This window comes from Salvelinus namaycush, chromosome 3 (genome assembly GCF_016432855.1).
Source record: "Salvelinus namaycush isolate Seneca chromosome 3, SaNama_1.0, whole genome shotgun sequence".
NCBI classification, from domain to species: domain Eukaryota; kingdom Metazoa; phylum Chordata; class Actinopteri; order Salmoniformes; family Salmonidae; genus Salvelinus; species Salvelinus namaycush.
The window spans coordinates 87,777,504-87,797,055 of NC_052309.1; the positions used below are offsets into that span (position 1 = coordinate 87,777,504).

The 19,552-nt window shown below is 51.0% G+C and overlaps 1 protein-coding gene across 6 annotated transcripts in view; it reads right to left on the minus strand.

Annotated features, from left to right (window-relative positions):
- Positions 1-19,552, minus strand: part of LOC120041790 (ubiquitin carboxyl-terminal hydrolase 22-like) — a 59,795-nt gene that overhangs the window by 8,705 nt on the left and 31,538 nt on the right. For all 6 annotated transcript variants that reach the window (XM_038986676.1, XM_038986681.1, XM_038986666.1 and 3 more), the window contains 8 exons: positions 17,705-17,818; positions 16,622-16,723; positions 13,733-13,899; positions 11,502-11,661; positions 10,516-10,621; positions 7,746-7,904; positions 2,775-2,901; positions 1,299-1,390 (listed from right to left, as the gene is read on the minus strand). In XM_038986676.1, the coding sequence (XP_038842604.1) occupies positions 1,299-1,390; positions 2,775-2,901; positions 7,746-7,904; positions 10,516-10,621; positions 11,502-11,661; positions 13,733-13,899; positions 16,622-16,723; positions 17,705-17,818 (1,027 nt within the window). The remainder of the gene's footprint in view (positions 1-1,298; positions 1,391-2,774; positions 2,902-7,745; positions 7,905-10,515; positions 10,622-11,501; positions 11,662-13,732; positions 13,900-16,621; positions 16,724-17,704; positions 17,819-19,552) is intronic.

Below are 19,552 nucleotides of genomic sequence, written 5' to 3' on the forward strand. Positions count from 1 at the left end.
AGACAGTAGGAAGGCAGGGTATACGATAGACAGTAGGAAGGCAGGGTATACGATAGACAGTAGGAAGGCAGGGTATACGATAGACAGTAGGAAGGCAGGGTATACGATAGACAGTAGGAAGGCAGGGTATACGATAGACAGTAGGAAGGCAGGGTATACGATAGACAGTAGGAAGGCAGGGTATACGATAGACAGTAGGAAGGCAGGGTATACGATAGACAGTAGGAAGGCAGGGTATACGATAGACAGTAGGAAGGCAGGGTATACGATAGACAGTAGGAAGGCAGGGTATACGATAGACAGTAGGAAGGCAGGGTATACGATAGACAGTAGGAAGGCAGGGTATACGATAGACAGTAGGAAGGCAGGGTATACGATAGACAGTAGGAAGGCAGGGTATACGATAGACAGTAGGAAGGCAGGGTATACGATAGACAGTAGGAAGGCAGGGTATACGATAGACAGTAGGAAGGCAGGGTATACGATAGACAGTAGGAAGGCAGGGTATACGATAGACAGTAGGAAGGCAGGGTATACGATAGACAGTAGGAAGGCAGGGTATACGATAGACAGTAGGAAGGCAGGGTATACGATAGACAGTAGGAAGGCAGGGTATACGATAGACAGTAGGAAGGCAGGGTATACGATAGACAGTAGGAAGGCAGGGTATACGATAGACAGTAGGAAGGCAGGGTATACGATAGACAGTAGGAAGGCAGGGTATACGATAGACAGTAGGAAGGTAGGGTATACGATAGACAGTAGGAAGGCAGGGTATACGATAGACAGTAGGAAGGCAGGGTATACGATAGACAGTAGGAAGGCAGGGTATATGATAGACAGTAGGAAGGTAGGGTATATGATAGACAGTAGGAAGGCAGGGTATATGATAGACAGTAGGAAGGTAGGGTATATGATAGACAGTAGGAAGGCAGGGTATATGATAGACAGTAGGAAGGCAGGGTATATGATAGACAGTAGGAAGGCAGGGTATATGATAGACAGTAGGAAGGCAGGGTATATGATAGACAGTAGGAAGGCAGGGTATATGATAGACAGTAGGAAGGTAGGGTATATGATAGACAGTAGGAAGGCAGGGTATATGATAGACAGTAGGAAGGCAGGGTATATAATAGACAGTAGGAAGGTTATATTCCATGCCCTGAAGGTGGAGGATGGAGAACACACAGCGTTCATACACACATCTCATTATTTTATAGTGCGGGAACACGAGGAGTGAGGGTCTTCTATTTCCAAACCAGAGCTTAGATCTGCAGTGGGTGTGTGTGTTACCTCACCTGGAAGCTATGAAAGGTGTCATGTCCAGCTCTAGAGGGAAGGAGACGTATGTGGTGATCTTCCTCCTCAGTTTGGCAGAGTGTTCAAACCGCTACATCCCAGGAGGTAGGAGGGAGAGAAGAGATGGGGAGGAGGGAGAGACAGAAGAGAGGGGGAGGAGGGAGACAGAAGAGAGGGGGAGGAGGGAGACAGAAGAGAGGGGGAGGAGGGAGACAGAAGAGAGGGGGAGGAGGGAGAGAAGGAAGAGGGGGAGGAGGGAGAGAAGGAAGAGGGGGAGGAGGGAGAGAAGGAAGAGGGGGAGGAGGGAGAGAAGTAAGAGAGGGGGAGGAGGGAGAGAAGAGGTGGAGAGGAGGGAGAGAGAAGAGAGGGGGGAGAGAGAAGAGAGGGGGGAGAGAGAAGAGGGGGAGGAGGGAGAGAGAGAAGAGAGGGGGAGGATGGAGACAGAAGAAGAGAGGGGGAGGAGGGAGACAGAAGAGAGGGGGAGGAGGGAGACAGAGAAGAGGGGGAGGAGGGAGACAGAGAAGAGGGGGAGGAGGGAGACAGAGAAGAGGGGGAGGAGGGAGAGAAGGAAGAGGGGGAGGAGGGAGAGAAGGAAGAGGGGGAGGAGGGAGAGAAGGAAGAGAGGGGGAGGAGGGAGAGAAGAGGTGGAGAGGAGGGAGAGAGAGAAGAGAGGGGGAGGGAGAGAAGGAAGAGAGGGGGAGGGAGAGAAGGAAGAGAGGGGGAGGAGGGAGAGAAGAGGTGGAGAGGAGGGAGAGAGAGAAGAGAGGGGGAGGAGGGAGAGAGAGAAGAGAGGGGGAGAGAGAAGAGAGTGGGAGAGAAAGAAGAGAGGGAGAGAAGAGGTGGAGAGAAAGAAGATAGGTAGAGAAGAGGTGGAGAGGAGGGAGAGAAGAGGGGAAAGAGAGAGAAGAGGGGAGAGAGAGAAGAGGGGAGAGAGAGAGAAGGGGGGCAGAAAGGAGAGAAGGGGAAGAGGGAGAGGGGGTGGGGTAGAAGGAAAGCAGAGAGGGAGGGGAGAGACATTATTTAGACTCCTCCCTGATCTTCTTGTCATTCTGAAGGGAGGGATTACGTGTGAGAGATAGAGAGCCCTGTTAGACTAGAGCCCTGATGGTAATAGATGGATCAGTCTGAAGAGAAGATTCCAACGTTCAGCAAAGTCCTAGGAATATTATGGCCCCCCTATACTCCATAAATAAAACGTGTAGAAGACTGAGTGTGTGAGACTGTGTGTGTGTGTGTGTGTGTGTGTAGTGACAGTAATGGAAGGCAAATCTATCCATACACAAAACATTCTACCAGTAGTTATAATAGGGATCTATAAGCTTACAGTGAGAATGCATTGTGTAACATGATATTTTCATATATTCATAAATTTATTATACTTTAATATATGATATGTTCCTATATTGTATTTCAATAGATTGTCCTTAGTGGTCTTGGCTGGCCTCTTGTGATTGGCTAGGAGCAGAGAGACTCACTTTGAGATGGAAACACGCCACGATGGGGAGCTTCTTCATCGTCAGCTGTTTGGTCGACTCCTGGTAACTATGGCAACCACCACATTTGATTTTGGCACTGCTTCCTAGATGCTCAGGCCGAGTAAACCTGCAGAAAGAGGGGGTGGAATATTAAGAGAGAACGAGAGAGATCGAGAGAGAGCACGAGGAGAGAGCGAGAGAGAGCACGAGGAGAGAGCGTGAGAGAGAGAGCGAGAGAGAGCACGAGAGGGAGAGCACGAGGAGAGAGCGTGAGAGAGAGAGCGCGAGGAGAGAGCGAGAGAGAGAGAGCGCGAGGAGAGAGCGAGAGAGAGAGAGCGCGAGGAGAGAGCGAGAGAGAGAGAGCGAGAGAGAGAGCGCGAGAGAGAGCGAGGAGAGCGCGAGAGAGAGAGCGCGAGGAGAGAGAGCGCGAGAGAGAGAGCGCGAGAGAGAGAGCGCGAGAGAGAGAGCGCGAGAGAGAGAGCGCGAGGAGAGAGCGCGAGAGAGAGAGCGCGAGGAGAGAGCGCGAGAGAGAGCGCGAGAGAGAGAGCGCGAGAGAGAGAGCGCGAGAGAGAGAGAGCGCGAGAGAGAGAGAGCGCGAGAGAGAGAGAGCGCGAGAGAGAGAGAGCGCGAGAGAGAGAGCGCGAGAGAGAGAGCGCGAGAGAGAGAGCGCGAGAGAGAGAGCGCGAGAGAGAGAGCGCGAGAGAGAGAGCGAGAGAGAGAGCGAGAGAGAGAGCGAGAGAGAGAGAGCGAGAGAGAGAGCGAGAGAGAGAGCGCGAGGAGAGAGCGCGAGAGCGCACGAGGAGAGAGAGAGCGCACGAGGAGAGAGAGCGCACGAGGAGAGAGAGCGCACGAGGAGAGAGAGAGAGCGCACGAGGAGAGAGAGAGAGCGCACGAGGAGAGAGAGAGAGCGCACGAGGAGAGAGAGAGAGCGCACGAGGAGAGAGAGAGAGCGCACGAGGAGAGAGAGAGAGCGCACGAGGAGAGAGAGAGAGCGCACGAGGAGAGAGAGAGAGCGCACGAGGAGAGAGAGAGAGCGCACGAGGAGAGAGAGAGCGCACGAGGAGAGAGAGAGCGCACGAGGAGAGAGAGAGCGCACGAGGAGAGAGAGAGCGCACGAGGAGAGAGAGAGCGCACGAGGAGAGAGAGAACGCACGAGGAGAGCGAGAGCGCACGAGGAGAGCGAGAGCGCACGAGGAGAGAGAGAGCGCACGAGGAGAGAGAGAGCGCACGAGGAGAGCGAGAGCGCACGAGGAGAGCGAGAGCGCACGAGGAGAGAGCGCGAGAGAGCACGAGGAGAGAGAGAGAGCACGAGGAGAGAGAAAGCGCACGAGGAGAGCGAGAGCGCACGAGGAGAGCGAGAGCGCACGAGGAGAGCGAGTGCGAGAGAGCACGAGAGAGAGAGTGCGAGAGCGCGCGAGGAGAGAGCGCGCGAGGAGAGAGCGCGCGAGGAGAGAGCGCGCGAGGAGAGCGAGAGCGCGCCAGGAGAGCGAGAGCGCGCCAGGAGAGCGAGAGCGCGCCAGGAGAGCGAGAGCGCGCCAGGAGAGCGAGAGCGCGCCAGGAGAGCGAGAGCGCGCCAGGAGAGCGAGAGCGCGCGAGGAGAGCGAGAGCGCGCCAGGAGAGCGAGAGCGCGCCAGGAGAGCGAGAGCGCGCCAGGAGAGCGAGAGCGCGCGAGGAGAGCGAGAGCGCGCGAGGAGAGCGCGAGAGAGAGAGAGCGCGAGAGAGAGAGCGCGAGAGAGAGCGCGAGAGAGAGAGCGCGAGAGAGAGAGCGCGAGAGAGAGAGCGCGAGAGAGAGAGCGCGAGAGAGAGAGCGCGAGAGAGAGAGCGAGAGAGAGAGCGCGAGGAGAGCGCGAGGAGAGCGCGAGGAGAGCGCGCGAGGAGAGCGCGCGAGGAGAGCGCGCGAGGAGAGCGCGCGAGGAGAGCGCGAGGAGAGCGCGAGGAGAGCGCGAGGAGAGAGCGCGAGGAGAGAGCGCGAGGAGAGCGCGCGAGGAGAGCGAGAGAGCGCGCGAGGAGAGCGAGAGAGCGCGCGAGGAGAGCGAGAGAGCGCGCGAGAGAGCGCGCGAGGAGAGCGAGAGAGCGCGCGAGGAGAGCGAGAGAGCGCGCGAGGAGAGCGAGAGAGCGCGCGAGGAGAGCGAGAGAGCGCGCGAGGAGAGCGAGAGAGCGCGCGAGGAGAGCGAGAGAGCACGCGAGGAGAGCGAGAGAGCGCGCGACTCGCGCGAGGAGAGCGAGAGAGCGCGCGAGGAGAGCGAGAGAGCGCGCGAGGAGAGCGAGAGAGCGCGCGAGGAGAGCGAGAGAGCGCGCGAGGAGAGCGAGAGAGCGCGCGAGGAGAGCGAGAGAGCGCGCGAGGAGAGCGAGAGAGCGCGCGAGGAGAGCGAGAGAGCGCGCGAGGAGAGCGAGAGAGCGCGCGAGGAGAGCGAGAGAGCGCACGAAGAGAGCGAGAGAGCGCACGAAGAGAGCGAGAGAGCGCACGAAGAGAGCGAGAGAGCGCACGAAGAGAGCGAGAGAGCGCACGAAGAGAGCGAGAGAGCGCACGAAGAGAGCGAGAGAGCGCACGAAGAGAGCGAGAGAGCGCACGAAGAGAGCGAGAGAGCGCACGAGGAGAGCGAGAGAGCGCACGAGGAGAGCGAGAGAGCGCACGAGGAGAGCGAGAGAGCGCACGAGGAGAGCGAGAGAGCGCACGAGGAGAGCGAGAGAGCGCACGAGGAGAGCGAGAGAGCGCACGAGGAGAGAGAGAGCGCACGAGGAGAGAGAGAGCGCTAGAGAGCATGAGGGGAGAGCATGGGGAGAGAGCGAGAGAGCATGGGGAGAGAGCGAGAGAGCATGGGGAGAGCGAGAGCATGGGGAGAGCGAGAGCATGGGGAGAGCGAGAGCATGGGGAGAGCGAGAGCATGGGGAGAGCATATGGAGAGAGCATGAGGAGAGAGAGCATGGGGAGAGAGAGCATGGGGAGAGAGAGCATGGGGAGAGAGAGCATGGGGAGAGAGAGCATGGGGAGAGAGAGCATGGGGAGAGAGAGCATGGGGAGAGAGAGCATGGGGAGAGAGAGCATGGGGAGAGAGAGCATGGGGAGAGAGAGCATGGGGAGAGAGAGCATGGGGAGAGAGCATGGGGAGAGAGCGAGAGAGCATGGGGAGAGAGCGAGAGAGCATGGGGAGAGAGCATGGGGAGAGAGCATGGGGAGAGAGCATGGGGAGAGAGCATGGGGAGAGAGCATGGGGAGAGAGCGAGAGAGCATGGGGAGAGAGCGAGAGAGCATGGGGAGAGAGCATGGGGAGAGAGCATGGGGAGAGAGCATGGGGAGAGAGCATGGGGAGAGAGCGAGAGAGCATGGGGAGAGAGCGAGAGAGCATGGGGAGAGAGCGAGAGAGCATGGGGAGAGAGCGAGAGAGCGAGAGAGCATGGGGAGAGAGCGAGAGAGCATGGGGAGAGAGCGAGAGAGCATGGGGAGAGAGCGAGAGAGCATGGGGAGAGAGCGAGAGAGCATGGAGAGAGAGCGAGAGAGCATGGGGAGAGAGCGAGAGAGCATGGGGAGAGAGCGAGAGAGCATGGGGAGAGAGCGAGAGAGCATGGGGAGAGAGCGAGAGAGCATGGGGAGAGAGCGAGAGAGCATGGGGAGAGAGCGAGAGAGAGAAGGAAGGGAGAGAAAGGGGTGGAGGAAGAGAGAAAGAGGGAAGATAATACATACAGAGGGATACAGAGACAGATAAAGTAGAAACACACTGAGTTTACATAACATCAGGAACACCTTCCTAACATTGAGCTGCACCCCCTAAGAACAGCCACAATTCGGCAGGGCATGGACTCTACAAGGTGTCGAAAGGGATGCTGGCCCATGTTGACTCCAATGCTTCCCACAGTTGTGTCAAGATGGCTGGATGTCCTTTGGGTGGAGAACCATACTTCTTCCACACAGGAAACTGTTGAGTGAAAAACCCAGCAGCGTTGCAGTTCTTGACACAAACTGGTACGCCTGGCACCTACTACCCCGGATTCACCTGGTCAGTCTGCGTCATGGAGAGAGCAGGTGTTCCTAATGTTTTGTCCACTCAGTGTATAAAGAAGAGAGATATAAAGACAATAGAATGTGTTTGTAGTGATACATAACAGGTCAGTTTCCATGGTTACACTGCCAGAGGCTGCAATATAATGCTAAGCAGCGACCAACAGTTTTGTGTAGGGGGGAGGCCAACACTGATGGTCAACGATGTGACTGAGGACTGATACCGCTCATCAGAGAGAGACGAAGACTTCACACACTGCAGCACAAGGCAAGGACCCCAGGAAGAATAGCTGCTACTTGGCAAAAGCTAAACGGGGATCTGAATAAACCAAAACAATCCATCCTCCACACTAGCATACCACTAAGAATGCCCAATACATTACTTCATTCCCAGTGCTGTGCTCAGTGTGGCTATTGGAACAGACCCCAAGTGTGTATACTATAACACTGTTTTCACCCCTCAGAATCAGCCCTGTCTGTGCCTGTAAGAGTCATGCTGCAGCAACCAGGCTGTGACTGGTGATGAAGTACAAGAGGAAGAGGAAGAGAGAGGAAGGACAGGTAACAGAGGAGATGGAAGATAAAGAGCAAATTGACATTCTTAAATTACAGAGAATTCAAAAAACAAATCCAATGTTGATTAACTCCCATATCTACTGGGTGAAATACCACAGTGTGCATCACAGCAGCAAGATGTGTGACCTGTTGCCACAAGAAAAGGGCAACCAGTGTATAGACATATCTTTTGAAATGCCTTAATTATTTTGGAACTTTTGTAAGTGTCATGTTTTATTGCTTATAATCTATTTCACTTTCTTTGGCAATGTAAACATGTATCCCATGCCAATAAAGCCCCTTAAAGTGAAATTGAGAGAGAGCCTACTATGTTTATGGTAGCCCATATGAAGAGGAGAGGAGAGAGGGACAGACATGGTGAAAGACCTGGGGACGGACAGACGTTTAGTGTGCTCTACCTGCGTAGACAGTCTGTGAGCGTGGTGGCCCCTGAAAGGTGGCTCTCTCCGTTGACCGTTGAGCCGTCTCCCCCGGGGCTAAGGGGCCAGAAGGGAGTGGAAGAGCCCGGCAGGTCCAGACTGATGTCCCAGAATGGGTCTATTGTGGTGGACACACCGCTAGAGAGGGGAAGGGAGACAGCCAATGAGATACATCATGTGTGTATGGGTGAGTTATGGAGGTAATAAAGACTGGTGTGTGTTGTTAGTAGTCATGGGGAAAGGGTGATAGATGGTCATGGTGTATAAGCTTATATCCACACTCTGTGTGTGTGTGTGTGTGTGTGTGTGTGTGTGTGTGTGTGTGTGTGTGTGTGCGTGTGCGTGTACACATACATTCTGTTCAGCCAAGCGCACCAATTTGCAATTCAATCGAGTGTTACAAAGATAGGAGTTTTTACATATTAGGTATTTGTAACGCGAGGTATTTTGGAGCTAGGTCTATGGCGAGGTATTCTGGAGCTAGCCCTACGGAGCTAGCCCTACGGCGAGGTATTTTGGAGCTAGCCCTACGGCGAGGTATTTTGGAGCTAGCCCTACGGCCAGGTATACCGGAGCTAGCCCTACGGCCAGGTATACCGGAGCTAGCCCTACGGCCAGGTATACCGGAGCTAGCCCTACGGCCAGGTATACCGGAGCTAGCCCTACGGCCAGGTATACCGGAGCTAGCCCTATGGCCAGGTATTCCGGAGCTAGCCCTACGGCCAGGTATTCTGGAGCTAGCCCTACGTCCAGGTATTCTGGAGCTAGCCCTACGGCCAGGTATTCTGGAGCTAGCCCTACGGCCAGGTATTCTGGAGCTAGTCCTACGGCCAGGTATACTGGAGCTAGCCCTACGGCCAGGTATACTGGAGCTAGCCCTACGGCCAGGTATACTGGAGCTAGCCCTACGGCCAGTTATTCTGGAGCTAGCCCTACGGCCAGTTATTCTGGAGCTAGCCCTACGGCCAGGTATACTGGAGCTAGCCCTACGGCCAGGTATACTGGAGCTAGCCCTACGGCCAGGTATACTGGAGCTAGCCCTACGGCCAGGTATACTGGAGCTAGCCCTACGGCCAGGTATACTGGAGCTAGCCCTACGGCCAGGTATTCTGGAGCTAGTCCTACGGCCAGGTATACTGGAGCTAGTCCTACGGCCACGTATTCTGGAGCTAGCCCTACGGCCAGGTATTCTGGAGCTAGCCCTACGGCCAGGTATTCTGGAGCTAGCCCTACGGCCAGGTATTCTGGAGCTAGCCCTACGGCCAGGTATTCTGGAGCTAGCCCTACGGCCAGGTATTCTGGAGCTAGCCCTACGGCCAGGTATACTGGAGCTAGTCCTACGGCCAGGTATTCTGGAGCTAGTCCTACGGCCAGGTATACTGGAGCTAGTCCTACGGCCAGGTATACTGGAGCTAGCTTCTGTGTTGTGTGTGGCCAGGTGTGGCTGAGCCCGGCTAGCCGTGTTGCACTGTGTAGAGTGCAGTAAAGTGCAATAGTGTGCAGTCGTGTGCACTAGAGTACAGTGAGCTCTGTGTAAATGTGACAGGACAGCCCAGCATCTAGAGAACCTCCTCCCAACAGCAGCTTCACCAGGAGGGGAGGACATGACTTAAATATGAGAGGAGTGCAGTGAAGGGGCAGTGTCGGGAGACTGGTAAAGATGAGAGCAGGTTAGAAAAGGGTCACTACAGACTGATAAATTAGGGTAGTGTTGGGGGAAAAGGATGGAGGGATGTAGCTGAGATCAGAGGGGGAAGGGTGATGGAGGAGGGGGTAAGATGGAGGAGGATGCAGAGGGAGAAGGAGGATAGGGGGTGAGATCAGAGGGGGAAGGGTGAGGGAGGAGGGGGTAAGATGGAGGAGGATGCAGAGGGAGAAGGAGGATGGGAGGTGAGAGCAGAGGGGGAAGGGTGAGGGAGGAGGGGGTAAGATGGAGGAGGATGCAGAGGGAGAAGGAGGATGGGAGGTGAGAGCAGAGGGGGAAGGGTGAGGGAGGAGGGGGTAAGATGGAGGAGGATGCAGAGGGAGAAGGAGGATGGGAGGTGAGATCAGAGGGGGAAGGGTGAGGGAGGGGGAGGTGAGATCAGAGGGGGAAGGGTGAAGGAGGAGGGGGTAAGATGGAGGAGGATACAGAGGGAGAAGGAGGATGGGAGGTGAGAGCAAAGGGAGAAGGGTGAGGGAGGAGGGGGTAAGATGGAGGAGGATGCAGAGGGAGAAGGAGGATGGGAGGTGAGATCAGAGGGGGAAGGGTGAGGGAGGAGAGGGTAAGATGGAGGAGGATGCAGAGGGAGAAGGAGGATGGGAGGTGAGAGCAGAGGGGGAAGGGTGAGGGAGGAGGGGGTAAGATGGAGGAGGATGCAGAGGGAGAAGGAGGATGGGAGTTGAGATCAGAGGGGGAATGGTGAGGGAGGAGGGGGTAAGATGGAGGAGGATACAGAGGGAGAAGGAGGATGGGAGGTGAGAGCAGAGGGGGAAGGGTGAGGGAGGAGGGGGTAAGATGAAGGAGGATGCAGAGGGAGAAGGAGGATGGGAGGTGAGAGCAGAGGAAGGGAGTTCTTGCCTCTTGGCGATGTAGGAAGTCCTTTGAGAGGATGTCAAAATTTCAAACGTGAGTATTTTAGCAGTCTTGACACATTCAACCTTTACTTTCTTCCACACTCTCTCACCCCCCCACCCAGATTTTGAACATGGGGGATGTTGGCTAGTGGAAAAAAGATGGGATGAGGCGCTCACGCACACACACACTTACTGGCAGACTTGACAGGTGACGTCTGATTGGAGGCCGCCAGTGAAAATTTGGTCAATGATGCAGCTACAGTGGTTTGGATTGTTGGCCTTCTTCCCGTTGTCATCTCCTAGGTAACAGAACACAGAGAGAGAGACGGAGAGCAAGCACACATCAACACAGTGGACACCTTTACACTTTTAAAGGACTCTTTCACTCACTCTCGCCCCCCCCCCCCCCCCCCCTTCTGTCCCCCCCCCCCCCCCCCCCCCCCCCCCCTTCTGTCCCCCCCGCTCTGTCATACCCCCCACCCCTCGCTCACTCTCCACTGCAGTGAAGCCTGTCTAGCGCCTCTAAACTCCCTCTACAATTCTGGCGAATCAGAGGCCTCCTTACTGCCAGGTCCCTCCCTCTGTGTCATGGCGGTGCAGTGGGGCACATTGTCATTCCCCCCACAATCCTCTCGGTCCCTTCGGTGCGTGGCATTGTCACTTTCCCTTCACTCTTCCCCTTCAGTACATTTCCACTGGTGCTGAGTGCGGACAACACACTGCATTATGGGTATTTGACACAGACGCGTCTCCTCGGCTAAAGTGGATTTTCAATTGACACGACTGAAGATTCAGCGCATGCAGAATTTATGCAGGCAGACAGACGTGACAAATGGGTTCTCTCTTATAACCTATTTCAACTGTAGGAGAACAGATTATTCCCTTTTTAACCAAACAATTACAGTGTAGATCTCATACATTTATCATCCCTTTTGTCTTGATGAAAGCCACTTTGGTCTCTATTCCGCTAGAAGAATCAGAACATCTCTCTTCAGTTACAGTACACTCACACTGTCTGTACTGCATGAGATACAATATAGCTGTTACACTGAAGAGATACAATATAGCTCAACCTCAGTGTCACTTTACCAATAACACAGTACTATAGTGTATTTATCAGTAAGTTAAGTGAAACTTTCCCACAGTATTTAAGTAATAAGTCAGGACAGCGATACTTACGGGTGGTGTCTCCTTTGCAGTGGCGGTGCAGCACGTCCAGCGCTGCGATGAGGAACTCGTGGGCATCCTGTTGCTCGTAGCCCGCTAAGTGACGTGCGTGAGTCCACACCAGGTGCAGCAGTCGGAAGGGAATGTGGGGCCAACGGTGGCCCGAGTAGAACTGTGGAGACAAAGTAGGAAATAGGGAGAACAGGGATTTAACATCTGGCAGCCATGTTGTTAAATGTACCTACACTCAACTTGTATCTTCACTGAAACAGAAAAGTGAATGTTTTTCTTTGTACAGCTGAGACCTTAGCACACTGTTTCAAACTTTTCTGGGCCCACAACGCCATTTTGTTTTCTAAAACATTTCACGACCCCCACAATGTAAAAAAAAAGTGTTGTAGTCAATGGCCAATGTTGACTTTTTTATTTGGAGCTTTGACAGTCTATTACAAATCAGTTTACAGTACTTTGACAGTATTTATATCTGAAGGAAGTATGGTTTGAAGTGACTGAAATGCATCAGAAAGGTTTTGGGAAGTTCAGAAGATCCTCAGAAGATCAAACAAAATGATTGCCTATGTAGAAAATAACATCAAATGCTAGTTACTGAACTTCCAGAGAGGGTGTGTGAAACCAGACTGCTGAATCTCCAGGTTGCTATGGGGATTGGATGACTGACAGTCTAGGTCAGGGTGTGAGATGGAGAGAACACCATAATGAAAGGAGTGCTCTGCTTGAATGCAGAACCAAGCACTGCCTATTACGGCACACACACACACACCTTTAATCTCCTGACTCTCCCTCTGAGGCCTGGTTGAGATTTGAGGAAACACATGCACGCACAAACAAGCTTATATCTTGTATCTTACAGGCTCTTTGGTCCTCCGCTGCGGCTGACAAACCAAAGAGTCTATAAAAAGGAAGACGGGGAGGGGCTGATCAAAGACGAACTCCTCCCTGGCTGAGAGGAGCTATGTGTGGGTACAAAGTCAGAGGAACAGCCCCTCTTTCCTGGTACTGATGATGGTGCTGCATGCTCCAGGTTGAAAGGGAAAGAGGAACGCGTGGAGCAGGAACCAGCAACGTGATTGGGAGAGAGGGAAGAGAAGTGTGTGCGAGCGTCTGGCTCTTAGGGACAAGAACAGAGATATGCTCTCTAGCTGAATAGTTCTCAGCAAGCACACAAAGTTTGTCTTGAAACTTTTATTCTAGTTCCCATTGTAGCATGACAAATATTCTCCAAGGGTATGCTTTTCACTTTTCTCCTTGGTCTATTCTAGACACCAGTTCATTCACCCTTCACTGTCACATCTGAACACCTGATTCAACTTGTCAACTCATCATCAGGCTCTCAATGAGTTGAATCAGGTGTTTGTTTGTCTGGGGCTACAACAAAAGTGTGTGCTGTCGGGGGTAGTGGAGGACTGGAGTTGGTAACCACTGACATAGCTTCCCCTGGATTCACCTGGTCAGTCTATGATCCCTTACTGATGTCACTTGTTAAATCCCCTTCAATCAGTGCAGCTGAAGGGGAGGAGACAGGTTAAAGAAGGATGTTTAAGCCTGGTCTATGTCATGGAAAGAGCAGGTCTAACATTCTGTACACGCAGTGTATATACACACCAGAGAGTGGAGGGGTGTGAGGAGGAGACACCTGAACACCAGTTCTATAATGTTCAGGGAGCATTGAGTTTAGTAGATGTAATCTAACCAACTGACTGTACTAAACACATTCAGAACTGTGAACGATTGGTAAGGAGGCTAGCATTTAGAGATAAATATGGAGACAGACGAGACCGACCGACAGAGACAGACGACACCGACAGACAATCCCCCCACCCTCACCCTTCATTTCTCTCAGACAGAGTTGTTTCCCTCCAGCTCCACAAAGCAGTGATCCAGTCAGTGACTCCCCTCTGCAGTAAGTCTGTTAGTCTGGGAGAACATTCTGTTTTGATGTGGTTAGTCATTCCATTTCTATGTCTGACTGGCTGTAATTCTCTCTCATATGTTTTCCTTTGGCCTCCCAAACCCCTAGAAGACTGCATTTGACCGCCCTAGGGTTGCAACATTCCAGTCTTTCCCAGAAATCCCAGTTGGAGGACTCCCTCCCTGATTATTCCCTCCTGATTCCGGGAACTGGGATTCTCCAACAACAAACATTTCTGAAAAAACTGTGAATTTGGGGATTTTTTTATGGAATGGAGCAGATTGCCACCCTCTGCCCCCAGCTCCGGCCTTACCTCCTGAAAGAGCTGTGACATCTCACACACCAGACAGGAGTTGGACTGCATCTCACACTTGTGCCTGTCGGACAGGAAGAAGTCGCGCAGCAGGGGGGTGTGGGTGAGGGCCTGGACGATGCAGTTCATGAAGCACGTGTTGCCCAGGTTGATCAACCCTCGTAAACCTGACGGGGGGGTTAGAGAGAGAGAGAGGGGGAATGTGAAATAGTAGGCCCATCTTCAGGACAAACAATCAAGAGAAGCACAGCTCTAACATTCACATCTCCTGTAACAGAGAGGATGACATTACGCTCTAACATTCACATCTCCTGTAACAGAGAGGACATTCCACTCTAACATTCACATCTCCTGTAACAGAGAGGAGGACATTACGCTCTAACATTCACATCTCCTGTAACAGAGAGGATGACATTACGCTCTAACATTCACATCTCCTGTAACAGAGAGGAGGACATTACGCTCTAACATTCACATCTCCTGTAACAGAGAGGACATTCCACTCTAACATTCACATCTCCTGTAACAGAGAGGAGGACATTACGCTCTAACATTCACATCTCCTGTAACAGAGAGGAGGACATTACGCTCTAACATTCACATCTCCTGTAACAGAGAGGAGGACATTACGCTCTAACATTCACATCTCCTGTAACAGAGAGGAGGACATTACGCTCTAACATTCACATCTCCTGTAACAGAGAGGAGGACATTACGCTCTAACATTCACATCTCCTGTAACAGAGAGGAGGACATTACGCTCTAACATTCACATCTCCTGTAACAGAGAGGAGGACATTACGCTCTAACATTCACATCTCCTGTAACAGAGAGGAGGACATTACGCTCTAACATTCACATCTCCTGTAACAGAGAGGAGGACATTACACTCTAACATTCACATCTCCTGTAACAGAGAGGAGGACATTACACTCTAACATTCACATCTCCTGTAACAGAGAGCAGGACATTACACTAACATTCACATCTCCTGTAACAGAGAGGAGGACATTACACTAACATTCACATCTCCTGTAACAGAGAGGAGGACATTCCGCTCTAACATTCACATCTCCTGTAACAGAGAGGAGGACATTCCACTCTAACATTCACATCTCCTGTAACAGAGAGGAGGACATTCCGCTCTAACATTCACATCTCCTGTAACAGAGAGGAGGACATTACACTCTAACATTCACATCTCCTGTAACAGAGAGGAGGACATTCCACTCTAACATTCACATCTCCTGTAACAGAGAGGAGGACATTACACTAACATTCACATCTCCTGTAACAGAGAGGAGGACATTACACTCTAACATTCACATCTCCTGTAACAGAGAGGAGGACATTACACTCTAACATTCACATCTCCTGTAACAGAGAGGAGGACATTACGCTCTAACATTCACATCTCCTGTAACAGAGAGGAGGACATTACGCTCTAACATTCACATCTCCTGTAACAGAGAGGAGGACATTACGCTCTAACATTCACATCTCCTGTAACAGAGAGGAGGACATTACACTCTAACATTCACATCTCCTGTAACAGAGAGGAGGACATTACACTCTAACATTCACATCTCCTGTAACAGAGAGGAGGACATTACACTCTAACATTCACATCTCCTGTAACAGAGAGGAGGACATTCCGCTCTAACATTCACATCTCCTGTAACAGAGAGGAGGACATTCCGCTCTAACATTCACATCTCCTGTAACAGAGAGGAGGACATTACGCTCTAACATACACATCTCCTGTAACAGAGAGGAGGACATTACGCTCTAACATACACATCTCCTGTAACAGAGAGGAGGACATTACGCTCTAACATTCACTTTTATTTACTTTATTTGACAGGGACAAAGACAAATAATAAACAGTTCTCTAAATGTGCTAAATTTCGCCATGGATTGGGCTAGCGTAATCCAGCCATGGTTTGGGCTAGCGTAATCCAGCCATGGTTTGGGCTAGCGTAATCCAGCCATGGTTTGGGCTAGTGTAATCTAACCATGGTTTGGCCAGTGCAGATAAAAGCTGTGGTCCACCACAAAGGCCTGTGTGAACAGATCAGGTGAGGCCCAGTGTGGAGCCTGGGACTGGTCCAGCCTGTTTGGCCCAGAATTAGAGCTCTCGGCAGGGGGTTAAACTCTCAAGACTCGACCCACTCCACACACCCCGAGACAGCTGGTAGGCCTCTCTACGAGTGTTTCATTACAGCGAGAGGGAGGAGGAGAACAAAGTAGGAAGACTGAATGAACTCTAGAAAATCAAGCGAGATAACTGCAGAGAGAGGAAAAGAGATTGAGAGAAGAGGAAGAATGAAACAGAGGCCTAAGTATGTTTGAATCTACAAAGAGTTTGAGAAACAGAGCGTCTGAGAGAAAGAGACCATCCTTGTTGTGTGAACTTGTCATTGAAAAAGGAACAGCGCACTCTCTCTCTCTCTCTCTCTCTCTCTGGGCTTCTGCCTGCTGCCCTGTGGTGTTCATTACTCCTTTCTAGCCCAACATAAATACATAAGTAACCCTGGACTACACAGACAACACCACAGACACCTGGACTACACAGACAACACCACAGACACCTGGACTACACAGACAACACCACAGACACCTGGACTACACAGACAACACCGCAGACACCTGGACTATACAGACAACACCACAGACACCTGGACTATACAGACAACACCACAGACACCTGGACTACACAGACAACACCACAGACACCTGGACTACACAGACAACACCACAGACACCTGGACTATACAGACAACACCACAGACACCTGGACAACACACACGTCTGGGTGATGAAATCGACCCTGCTACCATACTAGCACATCATAAGGATATGCGGAGAGCGGACCAGCCTATATCTCACCGATGGTGCAGTTTGTAGTGATTTTCCTTCGCTTTGGATTGTGCCGTAGTAACTCCAGCTCTCGCTTCGTAGGCTCCCACGTCGAGTATTTCTCCCCTACACCTGGTCACAAAGACAGAGACATCGTTGAGACATTGACGAAACCATCAATATTTTCAACCTGATCCTTGATAAAGGTGGCCTGGTCACAGATCTGTCTGTGCTGTCCTGCCAACTCCTATGGTAATTGTCACACCGGTGACCATAAGAGTTGGCAAATAGATCTGGGACCAGGCTATGATGGAGGTCTATTGCAGGGATCATTAACTAGATTTGGCCCGTGGGACAATATTTTCTTGAGCGAATGGTTGGGGGCCAGAACATAATGACAAAAATAATGGAGACTGCAGACTGACCGCAAGAAGCCCAAACAGATATAATATTTTACTAAAACAATCATTTCAAACCTTGAACATTTGTATACGATCATGTGTCTATTGTGAGTTGGAATATTTGGGAACAGATTTTCAAAATGAAAATCACTTGGAGCTGATTTGCTGGTGTTTTACAGTAATTGTTTTTACTACCCAAGGGCCACCAGTGGGGAAACAATGGTCTATTGAGACAAAAACATTGGTACAAAGATCAATTAAATGTGTGGAGCATGAAGAGTTCTTTTCAAAGCTGAACCGAAGGAAAGTCCAGTGGCATGCCTCAGCTATACCCCAGGGCTTCATTCCAGGGCCAGAAGTACTACTCATATTGTATATTAACCATACTGCTTCCTTAGTGAACAACTGGGAGCTACACTTTTATGCTGATGACACTGTGCCAGTATTTACACTGCAGTCATTTACACGGAACCCAAACCCGGCTGTCCGCGTGCGCCATCGTGCATAAATTGATTTTGTCCCCCCACACCAAACGCGATCACAACACGCAGGTTAAAATATCAAAACAAACTCTGAACCAATGACATTAATTAGGGGACAGGTCGAAAAGCATTAAACATGTATGGCAATTTAGCTAGTTAGAGATAAAACAGACACAGAAAAGTAGTGTTGCCTGAGCTGCTGGAGCTGCTAGAGACCAGCAACACTGTACCTTGCAATTTCCAGGCTTTCCTCTGTTCTTCTTTGGCAATCTGTTCCATCTCTTTGTCGTATATGTAGTCTTGACACACAAAACAATATATTCCACCATATAATAAGTCTATTGCTGGAAGGGAGAGAGCGAGAGAGAAAGAAGGAATACAAGAGCATTAGAACTAGATATTTCCTGCAGAACAACAGTTTGTGTTTATTGCACGTCTAACTTCGTCATTGATGTGGCCAGCGTGAAGACAAGCACTTTCTGGGTGCTCCACTCCTCTATTGATTTGAGCCTTGTGTCGTTCCATGTCAATGCTACTGGCATTGGAGAATTAGAGAACTATCACGTAGGGAAGGTGTGTGTGTGAGACAGAGTATGTTTTTTGTGTGTGTGTGTGTGTGTGTGCATGTCCATCACATCTACCTCCCCTGCTCTTTCCACTGTTCTCCAACACCATGGTAACAATACCTGAGTTCTTCTGTTGCCGTGACAACCTATTTATTCATAGGTTGCACCTCCGTCACTCGGTCGCGTCATGCCACTGTTATGAACGTTCTCAAGCCGCTCTCTGCCGGCAGGCGCCATAGTGGTGCCATAAAGTGGTGATAGCATCCGTTCAGAAAGACTGGGGTTAACCACTATTTCATCTAAATTACACTATTGTGCCTGGAAATACGATGACATTGCTAAAGTAGTCAAATATTTAGTAGGAAACTACTTTGCCAGCATTATCATGTCGTCAAATTTACTTTAGCCAGATGGCAACGTTGTCATTAGGGGCGGCATGTAGCCTAGTGGTTAGTGTTGGGCCAGTAACCGAAAGGTTCATGGATCGAATCTCCAAGCTGACAAGGTAAGTGGGTTAACAAGTGGGTTAACTGCCCCTGAACAAGGCAGTTAACCCACTGTTCGCCGGTAGGCCGTCATTGTAAATAAGAATTTGTTCTTAACTGACTTGCCTAGTTAAATAAAGGTTTAATAAAAATAAATAAAATAAGCTAGAAAAGTGTGTCAAAAATAACTAGCAATGATAACATTAGCTAGCTAAAATCCGGTGGCCTCCCCTCAATCTTAGCTAGCTAACGTTATACTGCATCTAGATTCAATCTGGCAACATCAAAATGATGACAAAACGGTTATTTTACTGATTATTTGCCTCCTATTGAATGTCATAGTATTTCCAAGCCACTGTAATGCACTTTTGATGAAATCGGCATCAGCGCATTGAGAAGAATGCTACGCCGGGCATCAGTCCAAAACAAACGTTCAAAACAATATTGTGACGAAACATTCAACTCATGGACAGCCAAATAAAACCCCTTGCACATTTGGATATTAAAAGGTTTGTCTCGTAACTAGGAGGATCCAGGAGAGTGAAAAGGGACAATTGATGGATAGGCCTCAACATTTATACAGAAAATGTAAATGGGGCGTTATGTGTGTGTGTCCATAAGATGAGAGAGGAGCTAGCTAGAAGAAGCTCATCATCTCTGTGTCCAATGGCAACAGGCATGCACTGAGAAAGGCCTTGACTGATGTGGTAACCATGGAACCTGAGAAAAGGAGAGAGAGTTCTGTGTACAACACCACAGAGGAAGTTAAATATAAATCCACCAGACACACAGAGGAGGAGGATGATGAAGGAAGTGAAGGAATCCAGAGGAACAGCTGGGAGTCAGGGGTTCATTTGATTAATGGTACAATGCACAGTGAGTGAGTGTGCTACTGTGGAAAGCCCCGACCTAATTAACACTGTGGTGGTAGTCTGGGGGGCTGGGGTGGGGCGTGATGACAGGAGCCGACCGACACGGCTCAGTGTATTTGTGTGTGTGTGTCAGAGTGTTGGTGTCTAGAACAAAA